Genomic DNA, 21,809 nt, shown 5'->3' on the forward strand with positions numbered 1-21,809 from the left:
CACTCCTATATGTTGAACAGGTTTAACATTTATGATTGATGACTATTTTCTAAGCAGGTCGGGCAGGAAATCCTAAAACATAACCGGATAATCGCTCATGGTCATCTTTCTGAGACATCTGATAATCGGGCTATCGCTGACTTTGATTGGGCAGGAACTGGGCTCAAAACGGCCCGATTGTTAGAAAGTGAGTACTCTGTTCAACTATTGTCAAACCCTGTTGGGGAAAGAAAATTACTCTTAAAACATCACACACCAAAAGATAATCGTTTTAAGACTTCAGACAATCGGGCTTTTGCTGACGTTGATTGGAAGGGAACTGGCCTCAAACTAGGCGTGATTATGTGAATGTTTGCACACTGTTTAACATTTACGATTGTTACCTCAACTGATTTTTAAGCAGGTGGAGAGGGAAAATTCACTTATAACACACCCCACACCACAGGATAATCGCTTGGCGTAATCTTTCAGAGATATTCGATAATCTGCCTCTTGCTGACTTACTTAGATCTAAAGGGAGGGAAATGCTCAAATTTGGCCCGATTGTCTGAGTACCCAGCTTTAGTTTGCTGAGCTCTGGATTGTGCTGTCTCTGAATTACTGTTCTCAATATTCTTTCCCTGCCAGTTGATTACGTTTCTCGTTGGGGATCGTTCCGCCTCAAACCGGGTCATGGTGAGTCACCCAAGCCCTTCACTGGAGAGAGCCTGGCATTATATTTAGTGGCTCATGGGATTGCTGCCGGAGCCAAGTGTGTAAATCCAGGTCATCCGGGGCTCACGACCCTTAGCCCCGTCGAGCTCCAAATGCGACCAAAAGAGCGCGCGACCCCTGCGGCCTCCCTTTGACAGGCGGAATCCCGAGCCAATGGGACGAGGTGGCCTCAGAGGTGAGTAGATGGGATTGGACGTGCGGTCCAGCGCTATTTGCGTCCGCTGTGGTTAAGCAGATAGAGGAGGCGAATTAGGGAAGAGGCGCACGCTCAGCAGGAAAATAACAAGTGCAGCGTAACAGGCGGAAATGATTATCCTCTGGCTGTCCACATGATAGCTATAGACCTCAGATGAACATGAAGAATACATGCAATTAAGGGAGGAAGAGGGGGACCTACTGAGGTGGGTCTTTTATTAAGGTCCATCTATCAAGTCAAATTACCCGCACTAGTGATTGTATCTTAGCTTTTACACCAGGGGGCGTCGTTACATCAAATGAGTTGTTTGCTTTTGCTTTTCAATACTTGACAAGTTGACAGGATAGAATTAAATGACACTGTTAGAGGATAATGTGACCTATAATTTGTAGAATTTACATGGAAATGGGAACAAATGTACAAAAGATGAAATAAAGTATATTTGATTGATGGATGGATGGATATTATTTCTAGGCAAATAAAGGCGCATCTGCAATAAACTACAATAATCCATAAAACGGTTCAATTGAATATATACTGTATGATATACGTAATGGAGGATGTTTGTTATAGCATAAGTTGGCAGTTAAGACTTTGACTCCGCTAAGTCCTTATGAACCACTAATTTGAACAAGTAATGTCAAATTATTGACTTTATTTAGTTGAGTATTTGCCGAAGTTGCTCGGTTAATATTTAAAAATAATAATAATAATCATTTGTTAATGAACCAAAAAAATAATTATTTTGTTCACATTAGGTCCTACGACCAACTCATGATTTATTTAGTGCCAGGCCAGACTGTTCTGTTTTTGCAGCACACAACTGACAATGAATCATGAGGAATGCCCCTAGATTATTCCACTCTCACATCAAGGTTGAGCGCCAGCGCTGACCACATTATGGCAAAAGTGCAATTAATCAGAATGAAACAAGACACCTTTGACAAACTGGCAAAGCCAGCAGGAAAACAAGAAAATCGCACATTTCCCCAACTGTCAAATTCACTTTCCTAACTTGATTAACAAACCTATTGAAAGCACTATTAACTTTTTTACTCTTTCGTTACATATTTGAAGTTGGAGAACCTGACAAGTTTTAGTACAAAACACACTGAAACCCTCCCTGTTAGTATTCTCACTTTATTCTCAGAATTCTGACTTTAAAGTGAGAATTTTGACTTTCCTGTTTTGCAGCACACAACTGACATTAATGATTCAAGAGGAATACCCCTAGATTATTCCACTCTCATGTCAAGGTTGAGCGCCAACACTAACCACACTCTGACGAAAGTGCAATTAATTCTGACTTTGAAGTCAGAATCCTGAGATTGAAGTGAGAATTCTCATTTTAAAGTCAGAATTTTGTGATTAAAGTCAGATTTGTCACTTTAAAGTCAGAATTCTGAGAATAAAGTGACTAGTCAGAATGCTGAGAATAAAGTCAGAATGCTGCCAACCTTTTTTTTTTTTTTTCTCTTCACTGGCCCTAATTGTCTTCCGTAATTACCAGTACAGTGGTGGCTTGAAAAATTAAATGATCCGACTGACGAGTTTTTCGCGATATGAGCAGTCTTTCATCAATTTTTATTTATTTATTATTTTTTTTGGGCTTTGACCTGCGAGCAAAAAAATAGACACGTGAGCGCAGCTAAGGTGACAGTGAACTCATTTCACAACAAGCAGTAGTATTTCAATGCAAAGCTAAAACTCATAGTTCATCAACCATAGCAAGTCATCCAAGTGGTGACGAAGCAAAACAGCCCTAGACCATCGCTACTGCCATCATGATTACCTGTTGGTATGATGGTCTTTTTCTGAAACGTTGTGTAACATTTATGCCATATATGACTAGACGCACACCTTGCAAAAAGTTGAACTTTTGGCGTGTCTTGCTCATTTCTTTGTATTATATTCTTATGTGTTTGAAATAAACAGAATTAAAAGAAAGTCGTCACGCGCAACTCCTGAATTGTGTCCTTTTTAGCACAATTGTAAGTAGCTATGGATTCATTTCTGCAGAACGCATTCTCAGATTCCATTAGGGTTTAAATGACCTAAAATTGAGTCAGCACCGGCTAATTTCGTTTTTGTCTGTAAATTGTCTGTAGGATGGGGGAAGTCCTGGCTGTCTCTGGGTAATTTCCACACTACCACTCGGGTAGTGCGTGGGTGGTGCTCATCAAAACCTCTTCACGGCAACCATATTGAGGTCACGTATCGCTCATGATATTCATTTACCGTCAGTTAACGCTGATCCCAGGTCTTTGAATGCTAAAGCAAAAAAACAATGTCAAATTTTCCGTCCACCCATTTTGTACACCTCTTATGTGGCCGGGTATGTTGTTTTAGTACCAGGAGAACGTGCACGAGCATGTGAACAGAGCATGAAAATTCCATGCAGGAAGGACAGACCTGAGATTCGAATCGTAAGATCTGTGAATATGCTAATCACTAGGCCATCGTGCTTGTTATTGTAAAAATCAAATGGAAACAAGGAAAATGACTCCTCTAGTGCATAGTTCAGTACGTTTTGAACTTGTCATAAGCACAGCAAGTGAGCAAAATGATATTGGTAGTCTTCAAAATTCCAGGCAGTCATCAACCAAGCGAAAATATGGAATGACATCAACTAAGAACATTCAATGAACTGCAGATGGACGCTTCCATGGTGATGCAAAATGTTTTAGTTAGACAATATAGCAGTGGTGTAATCTTCATGACTCCTTAAAAAGAATTCATTTATTTCTGACTGCTTTCAATCAAGTGAACAAAGTTAATTTTTCCCCTTTTACTACTTCACTAAATGCTTTGTTGTTCTTTTCAGAAGAACATAAAAACTTGAACACGCCTTAACTTTTATACTTTAAGCCAGCAATTTAAAGCTGATGTTTTTCTGTTGTAAAAAAAGAACTGGCATGCTGTTTTCTAGACTAGAAACAAGTGCAATTCATACACGTCTTAGAATGTTGTTCACATACTGGTTTTATACCCGTCACATGGACCTGAATATACAGGGTGTTCCAAAATGGTTGACCCCATTCCAAATGCCCATATCTCCGGGACTACTTGATGGATCTTAATGAAACTAAATACACTTTATGTTGAAAGTCATAAGTTTTATTGGTTAAATTTACAAAGAAAAGTACAAATATTTGTTGGTTCTATGACAGATTTTCACAAGCGTTTAGTATGAGTGCCGCCTGTGATACGTCGAGTTGGTATTTGAGCTCGTGCCAAGGGTTAAGGTTAAAATTTGTGAAAATTTGAGGACATTCCAATGAAAATTGTCAAAATTATTGGCCTACGAAATGGGGTCAACCATTTTGGAACACCCTGTATGACTGGATAGCCGATAGCCCGTACACGCCCATGTAAGCCGTCGAAGTCACAGTGCGGCCATCTTGCACCTCCCACCTCACGAGCAGACAACTGTATAAACCAGGGGTGTCCAAACTTTTTCATTTGAGGGCCACATACAGAAAATCAGAGGGACGCAAGGGCTAATGTTATGAAGAGAAATTGTGTTTAGTCATAAAAATTATACAAATAATTTATTTGTGCCTTTGCATATTTACAAAAATGCTACAGTACATAAACCAATGTATTTGTAATATGGCAGTAGGGTTATTCTAGTTTGGGAATTTTTTATTTTAGTTTTTATTCAATTTTGAGTTTTGTTTTTTACATTTAGTTGGTTTTAATTATTTTTCAGTTTGGTTCTGATTTGATTAGTTTTAGTTATTTAATAAATGCTTAGTTTTAGTTTATTTAGTTTCAGTATTAGTTTTAGTTTTTTTTTTTTTTTAAATAAATGTGTATTACTTGTGCGCAATATTTAAAAAAACGTCATGGGAGTGACGTCATCTTAAGGTGCTTTTCTATTGGCTGCTGCTAGATGATGTCACTTCTGTGTGACATACTTTCAATCGTCATTATTCTGGTTTTTATCAAAATAAATCTACTAAAAATCACATTTGAAATCATCCCCAAAGGCTCATGCACTAAATTAATTACCAAAGACTAAAACGAAGGACATGTTTTCTATAATTGTAGTTAGTTTTAGTTAGTTTTGTGAACATAAAATGTAGTTTATTAGTTTTCGTTTTTTTAAAAGCATTTTCGTTTTTATTTTATTTCGTTAACAAAATTGTTTTTTGGATTGTAGTTTTAGGTATTTCGTTAGTTTTCGTTAACTAAAATAATGTTTAATCGCACAAGTGTTTTTCGACACCCTCCCTTCTTACTTTGACCATCTCCAAGTGACCAACCCGGTTTGTGCCGGGGTGGTCACTATTTTTAACAAGTAAAATAATAATAATAATAATAATAATAATTAACAAGTGTGTGCTGCTTTTTCTTTTTTCGCTCATTTCCTTTAACACCAAATATACCCCTTCTCAGGGTTTACTGCACTGGCTTTTAAATATAGCATTAAGGCCGAGTCATTAAATTTGCTTCCTGTCTCTGAAAGTGAACACTTTACTTATTAACCACATGCTTTTAGTGTCTGCTTGTTTGTAAAGCTTACTGTCTACGTTGTAATACAGCAATGAGAACTTGTCAAGACCCACGTTAGATCCATGCTTCAGATCTCGTGTGTGTTTTGCAAATGCTCCTTGGCATGCATGTCTAGACTGAGCCAGCCTGTCATCCATAACCTGGGAAAATCCACATGGCAATAATACATTTTTCAACCCACACATCCCACCAAAATCCTCATTGTACTGCAAGACTTGAATGTTCATGCGGCGAGTGCAATTTAGGAAGCAACCTGATCCCTATTAAGCAAACATTTGCACTGTCTTGTTCTAATTGTGTTTTTGGCCAATTACGCAAACAGACGGCAGCAGGAAACGAGGCAGAATGTGATTACTTCCAATCATTTCTATTCATATGTGTGGGTTTTTTTTTTTCCTTGTTGAGTTGTCTCACCCCTGCGCTTGTGTTTACTTGTCGTGAAAAGCAAAGAATACGGGAGCACATGAATGGACAAGCTTCACAGGAGCATGATGATCTTTTGCTTTACATTCCAGGTATATGTCATTCTGGTGTTGAATTTAAAAGTCTTTTATGATGAAATAATATACACCGGTACCTTGACATATGACAGACCCAACTTGCACATTTTTTTCATGAGTTACATGAACATTTGACATTGAAATTTACTGTCAAACAGTGAACCAGTCAATCATCACAGTTGTAGTTTTGGCTAATTAAAAATTACCATGATTGTATTGCATCAATGCATGAAAAATATATTTAACAAAAGATTATTACTGCAGAAATTAACTACTTATTGTTTGTTTTTAGCTTCTTTTGACAGCACTAATAATAACTTTATTTGACATGGACAAAGTGGTCAAACAGTTGCCGACTGATTAAAAAATGTTACAAACAGCTTGATGTGATGCATACGGAGGCTAGCTAATGCTGGTTTTAAATTCCACTCCACAGTTGGGCATTGCAGAACAACATGTTAAATACACATCAATTAAAAAGCCAAAAAAAAACATCAATCAATAATACAATATTGCATTTACAGTATGATATTAACATGAAGGCACTAAGGCTATACAGTACAATGTACAGTACAGCAATTTAAAAATTAAGACAAACAAAAATAAAATCCCCTGCCTTATAAAATCAGAAAAACTCAACTGAGGCAATCCAATAAAATCAATATTATTTGCATTTCACATGCTTCACTTCCCGTTCTCGTTTGTAATCAGTTTTGTTTCTCCTTTGGTGCAACAGTGTTGCAAAAAGTAGGTGTGGTGTTACAAGAGCAGGCGGGATGAGAGGTTGCGAGGGAGGGAGAGAGAGAGAGCAAGAGAGCAGTCAAACTGGTGTTGCTGAGCGCTGCTTTCAAACTTCAACCTTCCTTTCAGCGTGCCTCACATGTGGACCGATCCACGTAACCACCCAAGAACACCACCATGGGAAAGTGAGTTGTCATTTTTTTTCTTTTATTGGATTTGAAAGCTTTGTGCATTGTTAGGGATTGCACTCTTACCTCTGTTTCTTTATAACATGTTTTTTTTTTTATATATTCAATACAGAGCAGTAATTCCAGTGCGTGTAAAGAAATGTCCTTACTGTAAGCTAATATTTTCTGTCGGCTCCAGTTTGCCATTCAAAAAGCCGTGTGTGATTTTTTATTTATTTATTTTTTTTTAATTTAATTTTTTTAAATGGACAAATTGAGGCAGATTTGCGACTGAACTTCATGAACTCTAAGTGGCAAGAGTAAGATTCTATTGATATTTGTGGTTCTGCATTTGCTGGATATAACAATTTGTGTTATTTGTGAAACCTCTTTCATTTGTAGACAAAGTTAATGAGAATACTCTTTTTTTTTTTTTTTTTCCTTAACGAATAGTCAATTGACTACGGTACATTTTCTTGATCACTAGTTTTGAGCAAAATAATGCTGAGCAAAGCAGTTTTGCCATAGCATTGGCCTGCATGGATTTTCTGTAACTGAACTAATGTACTTTAGAGCAATAGTCACGTATTTACATGTTGAAAAAATCTCACAATAATGATCTTGTCTCATTTTACTCATGTACTCTCTCAGTTTAAAATATGGACCTATTTATGTTATATGAATGGCAACAAGTGGGTACACAGTTTAGTGGAAGAGCACTTAATCATTTTGCCAGTCACAATACGTCGCTAGATAAACAAAGAGATCATCCACTGTGGCCTTGCTACTTCAGTTTTTTGTTTTGTTTTTAAATCTACTTCTGCAATTTATAGGGGTCATTTCAATAGGTCTTCACAGTAGACTTACTATAATGCCCTCGATATTTGGGAAAGGAGACCCACAGTCCTGATGCACTTTTCAGTTGATTAATAGCTGGACGAACAGGAAAAGATAAACACAATGAGCACGCTCCTGCCTCTGCGCAGACACTCACGTGCAAACTCGGTATAGCTCGAGCCAAGCTCCTTCGCCGACATCAGACACGACGCCAGCTAATCCGACCTCACCTCCTTAAGGCATCTAACACGCGATACAATTGATACAGTATTTGTTTGTGTTTGTGTTGGAGAGGGGGAAAAACTATCAAAACCATACGTGTTTTGTTGTGGTCTCTGTTCAGATTTTTTGCTCTGTTGCAGATTTTCTCCTTTTGTGAGTAGGTCTGGATCATGCAAAGAATGAATTGAAATTGGATCATATTGATGTTCCCACAGCACATGTGATGATTTGTCACAGCTGCTATCAACAGCAGATTAGTTAAGATTGAATCAACATCAAAGAACTGTGTTGGACATGTTTTTATGCACTGCTCACAGAAAGTTAGGGATACACTACTACTTTAACATGAAATTTCAGGATGAACCTAAAATGCCCAAGAGCTTCTACAGGTTAAAAAGCTAAACAGCAGAATTTGTGATTTGGCCTTACTGAATCAATTTGACGTGCTAGTTAAATTGTCTTCGTCATCATGCCATTCCTATTTTGACATCATGATGACCAAGGTGATACCTAGCAATAGATCAAAATTAACTTGTCATTGTGAGGTGTTAGACAGGATGTTCACAGAACGAAGTGGGCACTGAGGTTAGCGTGTCTGAGTGCCATCAGCTACATTAAAGACAGAACGACCGGAGGAGTCACAGACTACGCTTTAAAGTACATGCAGTCAAAATTTGGGTTAAGGTCAAAATTCTGGTTTTGGAAACATTTGGAATAACCCGTTAACATGCGTGCAACTAATAAAGTAGTCGTTTCCTCCTGGCTCCAAAAGTGGTTCATGCGTCTTCAGGTTTTTTTACCTCTGCTTATTATTTCCTGTGGGTTGCGTGCAAGATGCACAGACTCATATTTACATATGTAGCTTCTTCTTTTAACAGTTGGACATCCTTTTAAAAATTGAGCCAAATTGAATTCACAGTAAAAGTTGTGGAGAATTTTAAGTTCATCTTGAAATTTTGCCCAAAAGCCGATCGTCTTCGTGAGTAGTCTGTGTGTGGTAAGTAAATATTGTTGCTCCCATCCACAGAAGGCTTTGGTGAGAACATTCTGACCAGCCCTGCCCTCCAAATGAAACCAAGACTGCCCTGTTGCTTCTTTGAACATCTGGGAGCCGTTTAGAGTCCCTCCAGTGACTCATCCATGAACACGAGTATGGCGTGTGACGGACTGTGTCCCAACATCACATGCAACGGGAGCCTCACAGTAAAAGGCGACAGCAAGCCGGCCACCAGCATCATCATGTTCCTGGCCGGCGTGGTGGGGAACCTCCTGGCGCTCTTCATCCTGGGCGTACACCGCAAAGAGCACCGCTCCACGTCGTCCGTCTTCTCCATCCTGGTGACGGGGCTCGCCCTGACCGACCTGCTGGGCACCTGTCTCCTCAGCCCGCCCGTCTTCATCTGCTACGCCCGCAACGTGTCCCTCGTCGGCCTGGGCGACGAGAGCCTGTGCCAGCTCTTCGGCTTCGCCATGAGCTTCTTCGGCCTGGCGCCCACGCTCATCTTGTGCACCATGGCCGTGGAGCGCTGCCTGGCCATCAGTCACCCGTACTTCTACTCCGTGCACATCCGGCGGAGCTTTGCCAAGGTGACGCTCGTCGCCATTTACCTCTTTTCCCTGGCCTTCTGCCTGCTGCCATTCGCCGGTGTCGGCAAGTTCAGACAGTACTGCCCGGGAACGTGGTGCTTCATCGACATGGACGCAACGGGGGACGCCAACGCCGAGCGGGTGCAGGCCTTCTCGCTGACGTACTCCTCGTTCATGGCACTGATCATCCTGGCCGTGTTCGCCTGCAATGGCTCGGTGATCGCCAGCCTCTGCCAGATGCACCGCAGCCAGCTGATGCGGCGGGGCTCGGCCGGATCCGCGGGCAGGAGGAGGAAGCTCAGCCTGGCCTTGTTCGGATGGGGCGACGAGGAGATGGACCACTTGGTGCTACTGGCGCTCATCACTGTCATCTTTGCCGTCTGTTCGCTGCCTCTGACGGTAAGTACATATTCTACTTAGTTTGTGTGGGTGTGTCTGTGCGTATTTTTTTTAAACAACATTTTCAACCAAAAGCAGGAGTTGGTTTACATTTGTCAAAGGGAATTTCAAATTGCTCACTATGGTTAACCAACCAGAAGTTACAACTTTTTCTACTTATTTACTTTGACTTGAATAAAGGAGTTAAATTATAAAAATAAAAAAAAAATTGTTAAATTAGTACTTCTACTTTTACCAGCCTTTTTTTTTTATGCACACATTGGGCTATCTTCTACAATTTTTGTTTTAAACTGGTACATAGCAGTGCACTCAAGTTTTATTTGGTACAGCTTTTAATGTATGCCCGCACATTTTCTATCCGGGTTCAAGACAGACAGTGGCCGGGAGTCAAACCTGCATGATTTAAAATGTACTTCAAGCTGCACTTTGTAAGAAATTGCCCAAACGTATCTTTACAATAGCCTTTTTATTTGACCATTTATGACTGAAACATAATCTAATTAGTAGATTAACGCCTTAGCATAATGAGAACTCCTGCAAGCCTCTGGCCAATTATTTTCAGACTGGATTTGGGATTGAATTTCCCAGATGTGACGTCATTTGCGCATTGTATGTACGTATGTAAAATGCAATTTCATGTTTCGGCCATAGGTGGCAGTAGTGAGTCGAAATTCAATTTTCCGAGTTCAGTAGCTTTAAGAAAAAAAGATCTGTCAGTTATTTAGAGTACTTATTAAAAGAAACAAAAAGTAAAAAAAAATTAGCCAACGTTAGCTGGAAAAAAAATAGACTGAGTAAATGGGCTTTCACTTGTATAGTAAATTAGACTTTACCTGTATGTGCTGTGTCAGATTTAGAGAATTTTTGAATGCCAAAAGCAGGTGGTGTTTAGGCTAGCGCATGACACAAAGCACTCACCAGGAATCTTGCTTCTCCAAGCTGTTACATCATCGTTGTTATTTCTCACTGGTTGACGTTCCTCCATTTCACTGCTGTCTTGTTTTTCCACCTTATAAGGCCTGAAGCTATCAATCAATCAAGATCTCAACTGTGTCCTTAGATGGATAAAAAGGCTCAGTTTTGAGTGACATAATCAAAGTGATCTTAATATATTATAACAAAACGGTGTACATTTCTTGAGCAGAATCTTGTCGGGGATTGCAGATAGATAGATAGATAGAGTAGCATATGAAGAACTTGGAAATATGAGAATTTTAAAACTTTTCAATTTGTTTTTCTTTCGGTCTGAAGTTCCGGAAAAAGGTGATATGTGTAAGCTCCTGACAGTGCAGTCCAGAGTGGAGGGATTGTGATTGTAGCGTTTCCTTCTTTAAAGTGACCTCAGCCTATCAATGAAGCTGCTCCTCTGCCTGTAGATGTGCAGTAGAGGATTTTAATTGGCCACGATGGACAACAGCTTGTTCAGCCTCATCCTTTCCGCCAAGTATATCAGGCCCTTGAACTCTGTGCCCATGATTGAGCCTCCCTAGTTCCACACAACTGCATTACAATGGCGCTCGCCAGCACAGGCTGGTAGAGCATCTTCCGCATCTTTTTGCAAATGTCAACAGAAGCCAGTTTTCTAAGGAAATGCAGGCGGCTCTGTCCTTTCCTGCAAAGGACGTCAGTGTTGGCAGCCCAGTCTAGCCTTTCATCCAGCTGCACACTGACATCATTTATGCGAACCAATTCATGGTGAGGTTTGGTCCTCCGGAAGTCCACCATTTCCCTGGTCTTGGTGGTGTTCAGGTGCAGGTGGTTGTTGGAGTTGTACAATTTGACAAGGGAAAAAAAGGTGTGCCTTAGGAATGTCGCTGCATTCACCACACTGGCGCTTTGCCTGTGTGTGTGCGTGTGCGCGCATGCGTATGTGTGCTCATCAATCTTGAGCTTTTAAGTGGAACCATTTGACAAGTGTCATTTAAAAAAGAAATGAACCCAAGGATGACAGGTTAATCAGCGTCTTGTGCATGCCCCAAAGCACGGGAAAAAAAAACAATTTTAGAATGCAAATGTAATTCCATTGTTGAGGTTTATGTTCAGATCATATACGGGAAGCATTAAAAGTGCTCGATTCTGCTCATTGTTGCTCACCCAAGCAAGGTCTCATTTTCTGCTTGTGGTGAATACTGAAGCTGACCACCAAGAACGAGATCATACATGTCAAGTAGTTGAGAGGCCCGTTTGAGGGAAGGTTTGTGACATCACCGTGGATTACGGCCTCTGACGTTCCGATGCGGTCCTGTTTGTCTCACTTGCTTCATGTTATGAAACTGATCCTTTTGTTCTGGTCGCACTCATCCAAAACTGATCATTACTGACTTCCGAGTCCTGTATTCACATGGGCGTAGCCATAAAAGCTGTGAGACGGCGGTGGTGGCGGCAAGAACGCATGAGAAGGCCAGCTGCAACATCATGACCAACATGAAATAGGTTCACACTATTGCAAACAGATGTGTGAGGAAACAGATGACTGCACTTGATGCATGATTCGGCTATCTAGACTGCAATGGTTTTATTTATGTTAACTAGAGCAGCATATCAATGACTCAATTTGTTCCCTTCTGGGAATGAGTAATGTTGCTTTAGGGATCAGGTTGCATAGTATTTGGGAACAAGAATCCACAACATTTTGGTATTCCACGAAAGCATATTGAATGTGTCACATAAATGTGCAATCGTTGAATCGAAAACTTGGTCCTCCTACACTGTTTGTTCGGTGTGCAAGATAGTCAAGCTAGCCATAGCAACGCTATATGACGGTAGCACTGCCAATGTGGTGAGAAAGCCAACTTCCAAATGAAATCTTCCAAAAATACAGTAATACAAGGACATCAGTACCTTGGTATGCTTTTATTATGTTAAATTGTTCATGGCAGCACATGGTGGTGTAGCGGCCGTCTTGACTCATCGTACTAGCTGGAAGTTGGAGCCCAGTTTAAGTTTAAATTGCCATCACAAACTGTTGGCACCAACATCAATACAACGTCATCCTTAAATCATGTTCATTCCTTAATTAAGGATAAAAAAAAAATAATCATTACACTCACATTGTAGAATTCAGCATCTGTTCCAAGCATTAGCAGATAGTGGCTAGCAGCTAGCCGCTAAGCTAGTGTCTGTCTGGATCGGTCTGACTCCTTTTCAAAGGCAGTACCATTGCCGAAAATGACTACACACTTTGATGCTGACAGCCTGACATAATTGCAGTCCCTATTGATCCAATTTTTTACAAACCAAGCTTACTCAAATATGCTTTTAATCACCAAAATCACTCCCGTGGTTCTGATGTCACTTTGTCACTCTCAGAGCCAAAATCTCTCTCTCTGTTTCTTGAGAAAGAAATACAGTTTTCTGCTGTGCACACTGCACAGTTTAAATTTAGGGGGGTTAAAAGTTGAATGCTCGATTATTCAATTGAATTTTCTGTAAGATAGCCAAATAACAAAGTATTTGATAGCCGCAGCCCAATTCCAGTAGGACTTTTAACCTCGCATATCACTACACCACACAGGTGTCTTAACACGTTAATTTGGCCTACATCAATGGTCTGTGGTTATATAACATTACTGCGTGGGTGACAGCAAACAAATTTCTTCGCTTTAGTGGATGTGTGCCAATAAGCACGCCAAGAAAAATGAAAAGGAACTGTCACAATGAAAAAAGTGATTGTTGGCACTGACTGTTTTCCGAGCAGTTTGGGAAAAATTACTCTGAGCACACCAGTGTAATTAGGGTTTAACACAAACCGATTTAAACCGGAAAATCTTTTTTTTTTTTTTTTTTTTTTTAAGATGCAACACCACCGAATCGAACTGAATCGTTCCACTTTGAAATATATTGGCATATGTATCGAATCGCCTTTTATTGGAGAGATATATATTAGAAAGAAATTGCACATTTTCAGCACTGACAAGTTCATTCAAATGTATGTGAAATGACAACAAAATTAGCATTTAGCAAACTGCATCCTACCCTCTCGAACTGAGCCATACCATATCGAATTAAATCCTAAACCCGCATCAGAAAATCATGGTTTAAGATTTTGCTGACTTGGATTGGAACAGGAATAATACTAAAAATCTGCCCTGATTATTATGTTTATAGCGCTTAGATAGCTCAGCGGTTGTCAAAGTAGAGCTTGGTTTCGTGAGTTGCTTCACACATTCTCAAAGACAGCTGACAACTTGGTTTCCACCTGTTTAACCTGTTGCTGCTCTGAAGAAACCACTTGAAGTACATCACAAAGAAACGGTCTTGCAGTAACGTAAGCCTGGTCTAGCTGTGGAATGTCTTATTTTATTGCTGTCTGTGTGCTTGTCTAGAGAAAATCTTAACCATCAGTAGACGAAACCAGACAAATACTTTGATAGTAATGGGAGATACAATTTGATTTAAAAAAACAACAACAACAAAACATGCAGTTATTATCAGCCTCATGAAACTGTCTCTCACAACCACACAAATCTTGCATTGACTCAGAGCAAAACAATAATCCAAATTTCTGTATTTCTAATGCATGATTGTCAGATGTTCAGACAGTTTGTGTTATGCCATGTCATGCCATGCAAAGTCATTGCTGTCATGCTTCATCAGAGGGGCTTTTGATAATTTTGTCTCTTGAGTACGGTACTATTTTTACAGACTGTTGTACAGAATTCCAGAATTGGAGGACAATTTAGGCACCAGTATATATATAATGTTTTTTTTTATTAATTAATTTTTTTTTTTAGCAATTTTATCTGTCAAATGGTCAATTTTGCTGTCTTTGGCTCAACTCTGTTTTACAGTTACTCAGGCACCTGAAAAACATACATTTTTATAGCTAGAACAAATCTTTCCTAGAAAGAAAAACGTTTTATTTGAATGTGAATTTTATGTTGGTACTATATAACTAATTATAGTAAGAGCGATACATGCTATATTATTATTATATTTTTCTTCTTTTCCCCCATGATTATATAACTGTTATCTTACTTAATTTATTTTCTGGTTGGTCTTATTAGTTATATGTAAAGTTAAGCTTTGATAGTTGAAAATACTAACTTTTGAAATCAATGAATAATCATGTTTAATAATTGTGATTTCAATATCAATTAAAAATAATTATGATTGGTATTTTTTTTTCCAGTAATCTCAAGGCACTACAGTAGATGTTATCTCTGTGGGAGAAGAGTTAGGGAAGTATTGCTTTTTTGTGTCTATTTCAGGATTTCTCTTATCGCATCACTTGTTTTTTCTCAGGCTTGTCAAATTAACAGCTTGAATGTAAAATATCATCGCTACTTTTCTTACAGTGACATTATGCGGCGCTCACAGTGTGATTACAGTGGACAGTTTGTAGAGATAAGACCGCTTTAACCAATGGCCAATGAATGTTATCAGCGCAGATGGCCTGTGAAAGAACGTTTGATTTGTTTGCAAAACAGGAGTGTCGTTCACGCGCAGCGTTTTATATTCCGTGCCATTAAGTCAATACGATTATATAGCTTTGTTAGCTTTTTAAAACGTGTGATCATGTTACATAACACTTTGTAGCCGTTCCACTCACAACTTTAAAGGTAAAACTAAAGTGGAAACGAATAGATAAGAATCAGAAGCTAATAGCAGCAGTAAATTGTCTAATAAAATGTCTCTTTCACATAGTGAATACACTGTGTTAATATTAGTCCCTGGGATTGTGATTATGTATTTATTAGGCTTCCAAAGGCATCCTGAAGAGACTCTGTTGTGCTTTTATGAATTAGAAAAACAATCAACAGTTGAATCAATTTTTCTGGAATATTGGAGGCAATTGCTCGGCCATTTATCTTTAATTAATCTCTTTTTCCTCATCACACTCATTATGTTAGGGACAGGTACAGACTAATTGAACGCCCACCTCCACTAGCAGCATCAGCACTGTTTCCATGGTAACCATCAGTCAATATTCAGCTCGATAAAGTGTTATTTGAAGGGCCTAGATGCGATTATACTCATAAATCCCCTCCCATCTTTATTGAAGACTTTGTTGAGGAAAGTCCTCACTCGTCATATGTTCAGCTAATGTGAATCATTAGAATGGAAACTCACCGAAATTGTTAATGTTTTGGTGTCGCGATGAAAGGTTTCCATTAAGTGCTGCTGCTGTTTGAGTGACTCAGTCAGCACGACAATATTGACTCAATTAGAGTTGGGTGATGCGAACGAACGCCGAGTTTAAAGTAAAAGTGCTGGATTAATAAATAAATAAATAGCAGCAGTAATGAGATGAATTCGGCTGTTTTGTAAAGAAAGTTTGAGGTGGGGAAAAGCAAAAAAGCAAATAACATTAATACAAAATCTATTGCACGTAAAGAATTATAGCTCAATGTTTTAAAAGATTGAATGCAAATGACTTCTACTCAATAGGTGGATACAACTGAACTCTAACTATGGAAGCACGCTGGCCCCCCACCAGAAACAACAAATAAAAAAAGTTTGGTCATGTGATGTTCTCAAGCTAATAACAGTCTAAACTTAGGCTCAATCTTCAGTTTGAGCATTTAATTCAGTGATTCTCTTACATACCACGAGAGGGAGCCCACATTGAGATTTGTTGCATTTGTGTGCCACACTGTTAAAGTTAACCACTAATTTAATTTAATGACTAAAACTAATAAAACTAACTTCACATTGAGTGGAAACTTACAATTTACGTCAGTGTTTCTTTAAACATATTCTAAAACGCTGCTATTATGCTTTACAAGTCTTTTCCGTCAAAAATCAAAGAACAAAATGTACTGAACAAATGCGGGTAAATTACTCTCACTGCTCCTCTTCCTTATACCACAAACAGAAAAATCCACCATTGAGTCATTTGTTTAACAAGTCCAAATTAAATACTATTTACATTGCGGTTGCTGCTGGTTCTCTCGTTACAGAAAATACATCACAACCTGAGCCGCACACATCATCCTTCTTTCTCTCAGCTACCAAATTATCGAAGAATGTCAAGAAGAAAAAGAAGAACTCGTTTTTTTGTGACATGAGTATGGGGAAATGATCCTTGTGTGGGCTGAGGAGCTCTTGGTATGATGCGATTGTGTAAGAGGAGGCATTAAATCGCGACCTCCTCAAGAGAGTTGAACCTCATAAATCTGAACGACTTGACAGGCTAAGCAGGAAGCAGACGTACATAAACAAAAGCATGTGTGCATTCTGCAACGGAAAATTGGTTGATATTGCAAAATATAAAAAAGGGTGGCCTTAGATTGCTATAACACTCACAGTCCGTTTAGAGTGCATAAAGTTCATTAACGTTCCCATCCACATGGTGTAGATAACTCGCACTATAGTACTGTTTTGTTTTGTTTTTGTTTTTTTAAATGCCATTTCCATCCATTTCCCAACCATTTGTAACCATGCATGTGTTACAGAGCAAAGCGTGACACTGATGTGCAAGAGCATAGGCGTGGCTCAGGTGAAAGTGGTCGTCTTTGTTCCGCGCACTTTTGTTGTCCTGCAGCTGCCGCCTGTTTAAAAAAAAAAGAAAGAAAGAAAGAAAGAAAGAAAGAAAAGCTTCCACGGGAGGAAAGATGATTCTCGTAATGTGTTCTAAACAATTAGGAATGCCCCTTCTTTGTGGAAGGACATTTAAGCCTCCATTCAACATGTTTACCAAGAGTATGAAGACGGCTGCAAACATTGATTTGCAGATAAGCTTACCTGCAATTTGTCCGTTGACCGTATTGACTTCAAGAACAATTGATCATTGTAATGAGGTTAGCAGCCAGGCCCAAAGGCTTCCATTAAATGGTGATGAAAAGCTGCGCAGGACATTTTTGATGATGGATGAAGGTCAAAGACTGCAAACGAGATGCAAATTCACTCAACCTTTATTGAGCCAACACTGTCTAAAAATGTGACCTCAAGATAACCGCTTTAAAGCAATGTGCCTGGTAAACTGGCCTCTCATAAATAATCGCATCTTTATTGTTGCCATGGTGACTCAGATCACTTACTACAATGGTGCCCTAAGATACAAAATACACAAATCAGGTCATATTTCCTGTACTTGTAATGAATAGAAATGATGTTAATTCTTTCAAGTCTCAGCAGTAAAACAGGCCAAAATACAGATGCCAGGGGGAAAGGCAACATCCATGGATGAATATGTGGATAGAAAATTCTAAATTACAATAACTAGACATTGCATTTAAGCGAGAGTCTTACTTTGATTGTTGTGTTTCGAGTCCCGGCAGTTTTCACCAGCACCGCTGTTTTTTTTCCCAATTTTACACAGATTCCCCCCAATTTTTAATTTTTTTAATTTTTTTTTTTACTTAGTCTAGTCAGCAACCCAAATGTTTGGACCATGTGTTAACAATTAACTCATTTGCTCCCAAAAATGTATAAAAACATTCTATCTTAAATATTGCCATGGTCCCAAAAACGTTTTTATCCGTTTTTTTTAATGCTAGAGCATACAGAAGGTTTTGATGCAGCATCTGACCTGAAGAGGTGGCTTAAAGCAATGGTAGTTATTACAAATAAACGGTCAGCAGGTGGCATCTGAGTATAAGAGATCATCTAGGGCCATGGCCATGTTGCAACAAGCTCCTTTTACCCAGTGTTTTCAACAGGTTTGTAAATAATGATGAAATTTGGCTATATTCTAATGCTAATTGCTGATGAACGGAAGCATACAAATATAAGTTTTTTTTCCTGATGAAAGAAGAGACTGTAATCTTTCTTTTGGTTGGTTACATGTTTTTATAGCAATCGAACACAATATTCTGTGGCCCTTGAAAAATCAGTCTAAATCCAGTAAAACAGCCGCGAGCGTAGGGGGTTGCTTCAGTGAAAATGGCTAGGAGTGATTAAAAAGGAATTTAATTGTTAAAAACAGTTAAATTATTTACCTTCACATTCACATTTATGTTCTTACTCTCATCCGTATCTAATCGCTAGCTGGCGTCCCATTTTTCCGTCATGCCGGAACTAGAACTACGTAAATTACTATAGACTATGTGTCTAAGAAATCATGGGAAAAGTAGTTCAACTAACTAGCCTAATGCTGCAGATTGAAGACAAGCTGACCGTTTCTGGTGGCACATTTCTAATATTACCGAAAAATAATATTGATGATAATGGTGAGTTTATTGTCTTCTTTCATGCTGTTTAACTGTCAACTAACATACCATTTAGCATTGGCTAAAGTACCAGAATAACACAAGACCCAGTCACCAGATTCACTCGCGATTAAATTTATTTCAAATAGTTCCTGGTGAACGTTTAATTGTATATTTGATTTTCTGTGAAATTGTAGCGTCCCGGTTTTTAGTTTTGAAAATGTGGTCACCCTATTAAAAATAGGCTTTGTGTACATTATAAAAAGCTAGCCTGACAGATAGGTACTGTAGATAGATTGTTCATCTGCCTCGAGATGGCGTTGTGCAGCAGTCATTCTCGGGATTGTCCATGATTGACAGAAACTTGTTCGGCAACCAACCGTCATAACTAAATGAGCTTCAACTACATAAAAAAAAAATGAAACACTCAAGGCGCTACTGAAAAGGCTCCCACCTGCGTCAGCGACGTCAATCAAAGCGCGTGTTGAAAAGGACACATGAGCTCACTGTTTACTGGCATCGTGCAAAATATTACAGGAATGATTTTGTGTTCTTTTATATAAAGCGTTCATTTTCTTTCTGCTGCCAGTCATTTTGTTGGCGCCTTGCGTTCGTCCCAGCTGTGTCTCAACTGTGTTTTTTATATGCTCAGACTTTTCAGATCCTTATCGTTGATATCATTTATCAATGTGGCTCATGTCCTTGCTTGCCTTCTGCTTAGACTGAAGAGTATCTGTGTCAACAATCCACTTCAAACTTGCGCACAAAAATATTCACATACGTTTTGATTCATTGTCCACTACGCATGCGTTTTAGCTAGTTTGAGTAAATCCAGCTTTAGATGCAAGTCAGCGCTCCTCGGCATGTAATACATGTCTTAAAATATAATATGGGTCAGAAAGGATTTTGAAACACTCTTATTCATACTTGACATTTCTGCGTTCTACATGAGTCAACAGAAGTTGACTCATTTTTCTCAAGAATTTCAAGACCAACACGTTTATCGGCACAGGATTGCTTTGCTTTGAGATGAAATGATTGCGATATGTCAAATGCAGCAAAGCAGAGAATTTGTTTTAAGGATGCCAGCTTTATCACTATCAGTACTATGAGATTGAGCCAATAAAAAGCTGGCCAAGACACATTGTGGTGAAATGCAACACCCTCATGTCATAAAAACATATGAGAAGTATAAAAATGTCCATCAGCCTACTGAATTGTCATTTAAGTGTGAAAAGAAGTTGCCCACACAACTTGTTAGTTCCTTTTTTAATGTCCAGTCATAAATTCCTCTTTCTTTCCAATGTTCCCTTCAAAGATTATGGAAAGGGGTTAAAATGTGGCAATCATAAAACCGTAAACGTTACAGAATGTTTTGCACAACACCATAATGGTTGAGTATAAAAATAAATCAATTATTAAAATTAAAATGAATGAAACCCTGATGTTTTATAATATGGAACAAAATTATTATTTTTAAACATATATGTTTACATTTTTTTGTTATTTGTATTTAGTTAGAAATTATTTAGAAGAGTGTACTGTAGATTATTACAAATATTAACAGAATAATTTTTTGCACTGCCACCATACAACACAATTTTAGCTGGCTCTGGGTTACGTTCCAGACTACCCCCGTGATAAGTGAAATCAACATAAATACTTGGTGTTTACAGTAGACAAGATACTAGCACACAGTTTACATCAATAATCATGCCCAAAGATGTACATTATAAAATGAACCTACAGCGTTTGCATTCTGTAGGTGTTAAATGCAGGATGGACGAGGATTGAGACATCTAAAATTCTATCTCTTAATCTCTTTCGCAAAAATAAGTCAAGACATGTTTCTGGGCGGCACGGTGGACGAGTGGTTAGCACGTCCGCCTCCCAGTTCTGAGGACTCGGGTTCGAGTCCAGGCTCCAGCCTTCCTGGGTGGAGTTTGCATGTTCTCCCCGTGCCTGCGTGGGTCTTCTCCGTGTACTCCGGTCTCCTCCCACATTCCAACGACATGCATGGCAGGTTGATTGGGCGCTCCGAATTGTCCCAAGGTGTGCTTATGAGTGATGAGTGTGGATTGTTGTTCGTCTCTGTGTGTCCTGCGATTGGCTGGCAACCGGTCCAGGGTGTACCCCGCCTGCTGCCCAAAGGCCAGCTGAGATAGGCTCCAGCACCCCCCGCGACCCTTGTGAGGAATAAGCGGTCAAGAAAATGGATGGATGGATGGATGGACATGCTTCTCTTATGGCCAGAAGTGGATTAGCACCTCAAAATAAAGAACAATATAAAAGTTATAACACAAACAGAAAAAAAATAAAAAATCTGAGAAATTGCGGGAACCCAGAACCTGTGATGCAGAGGGGTTTACCGTACTTTTGCTCACTTGAAAATGTGGTCTTGTTAATGTAACAAGTTCTGCCATTTTCTTTTTTTTATTTTCTCCAGATGTTCATATTTGAATTTAAAATAAGAACTGTTGACTTCTTGTCTTGTCATTTCTAATCTTCTGAGATCTTCATCAAAAGTAAAGTAATTGTTCTCATTGGGCAGTGTCAGAGTGATAAAAAAAATCTGTTTTCTTTCCAAAACATTTTGGTGTTGCATTACTTTTTCCCCCCCTCTGAAAAAGTCAACTTAGTCATGCAGACAACAAAGGGAAAAACGAACAAAACAAAGGAAAGGGGGGATAATTACCACCAGGCACTGTGGAAGGTTCTGTGGTTTGTGGATTATAGGGCTCAGTGAACCGTCGCTAATGTTTACCAGCTACAAGAACATGAATGGTAGAACTGACTTTATGCCTACCTCAGTAGCATCACTCACTCTTCTAAATAA

General features: G+C 39.0%; 1 protein-coding gene across 2 annotated transcripts in view; it reads left to right on the forward strand.

Moving 5' to 3' along the window:
• The first annotated feature begins 99 nt into the window (after positions 1 to 99).
• ptgir (prostaglandin I2 receptor) overlaps positions 100 to 21,809 on the forward strand; it is a 30,089-nt gene continuing 8,379 nt past the window's right edge. The window contains exons 1-4 of one of the 2 annotated variants that reach the window (XM_077542082.1): positions 100 to 889; positions 5,874 to 5,943; positions 6,665 to 6,854; positions 8,923 to 9,881. In XM_077542082.1, the coding sequence (XP_077398208.1) occupies positions 9,036 to 9,881 (846 nt within the window). In that variant the 5' untranslated portion in view covers positions 100 to 889; positions 5,874 to 5,943; positions 6,665 to 6,854; positions 8,923 to 9,035. The remainder of the gene's footprint in view (positions 890 to 5,873; positions 5,944 to 6,664; positions 6,855 to 8,922; positions 9,882 to 21,809) is intronic. The other variant, XM_077542083.1, reaches the window with a different exon arrangement.

The sequence above is a fragment of the Festucalex cinctus genome, chromosome 13 (genome assembly GCF_051991245.1).
Source record: "Festucalex cinctus isolate MCC-2025b chromosome 13, RoL_Fcin_1.0, whole genome shotgun sequence".
Lineage (NCBI taxonomy): Eukaryota > Metazoa > Chordata > Actinopteri > Syngnathiformes > Syngnathidae > Festucalex > Festucalex cinctus.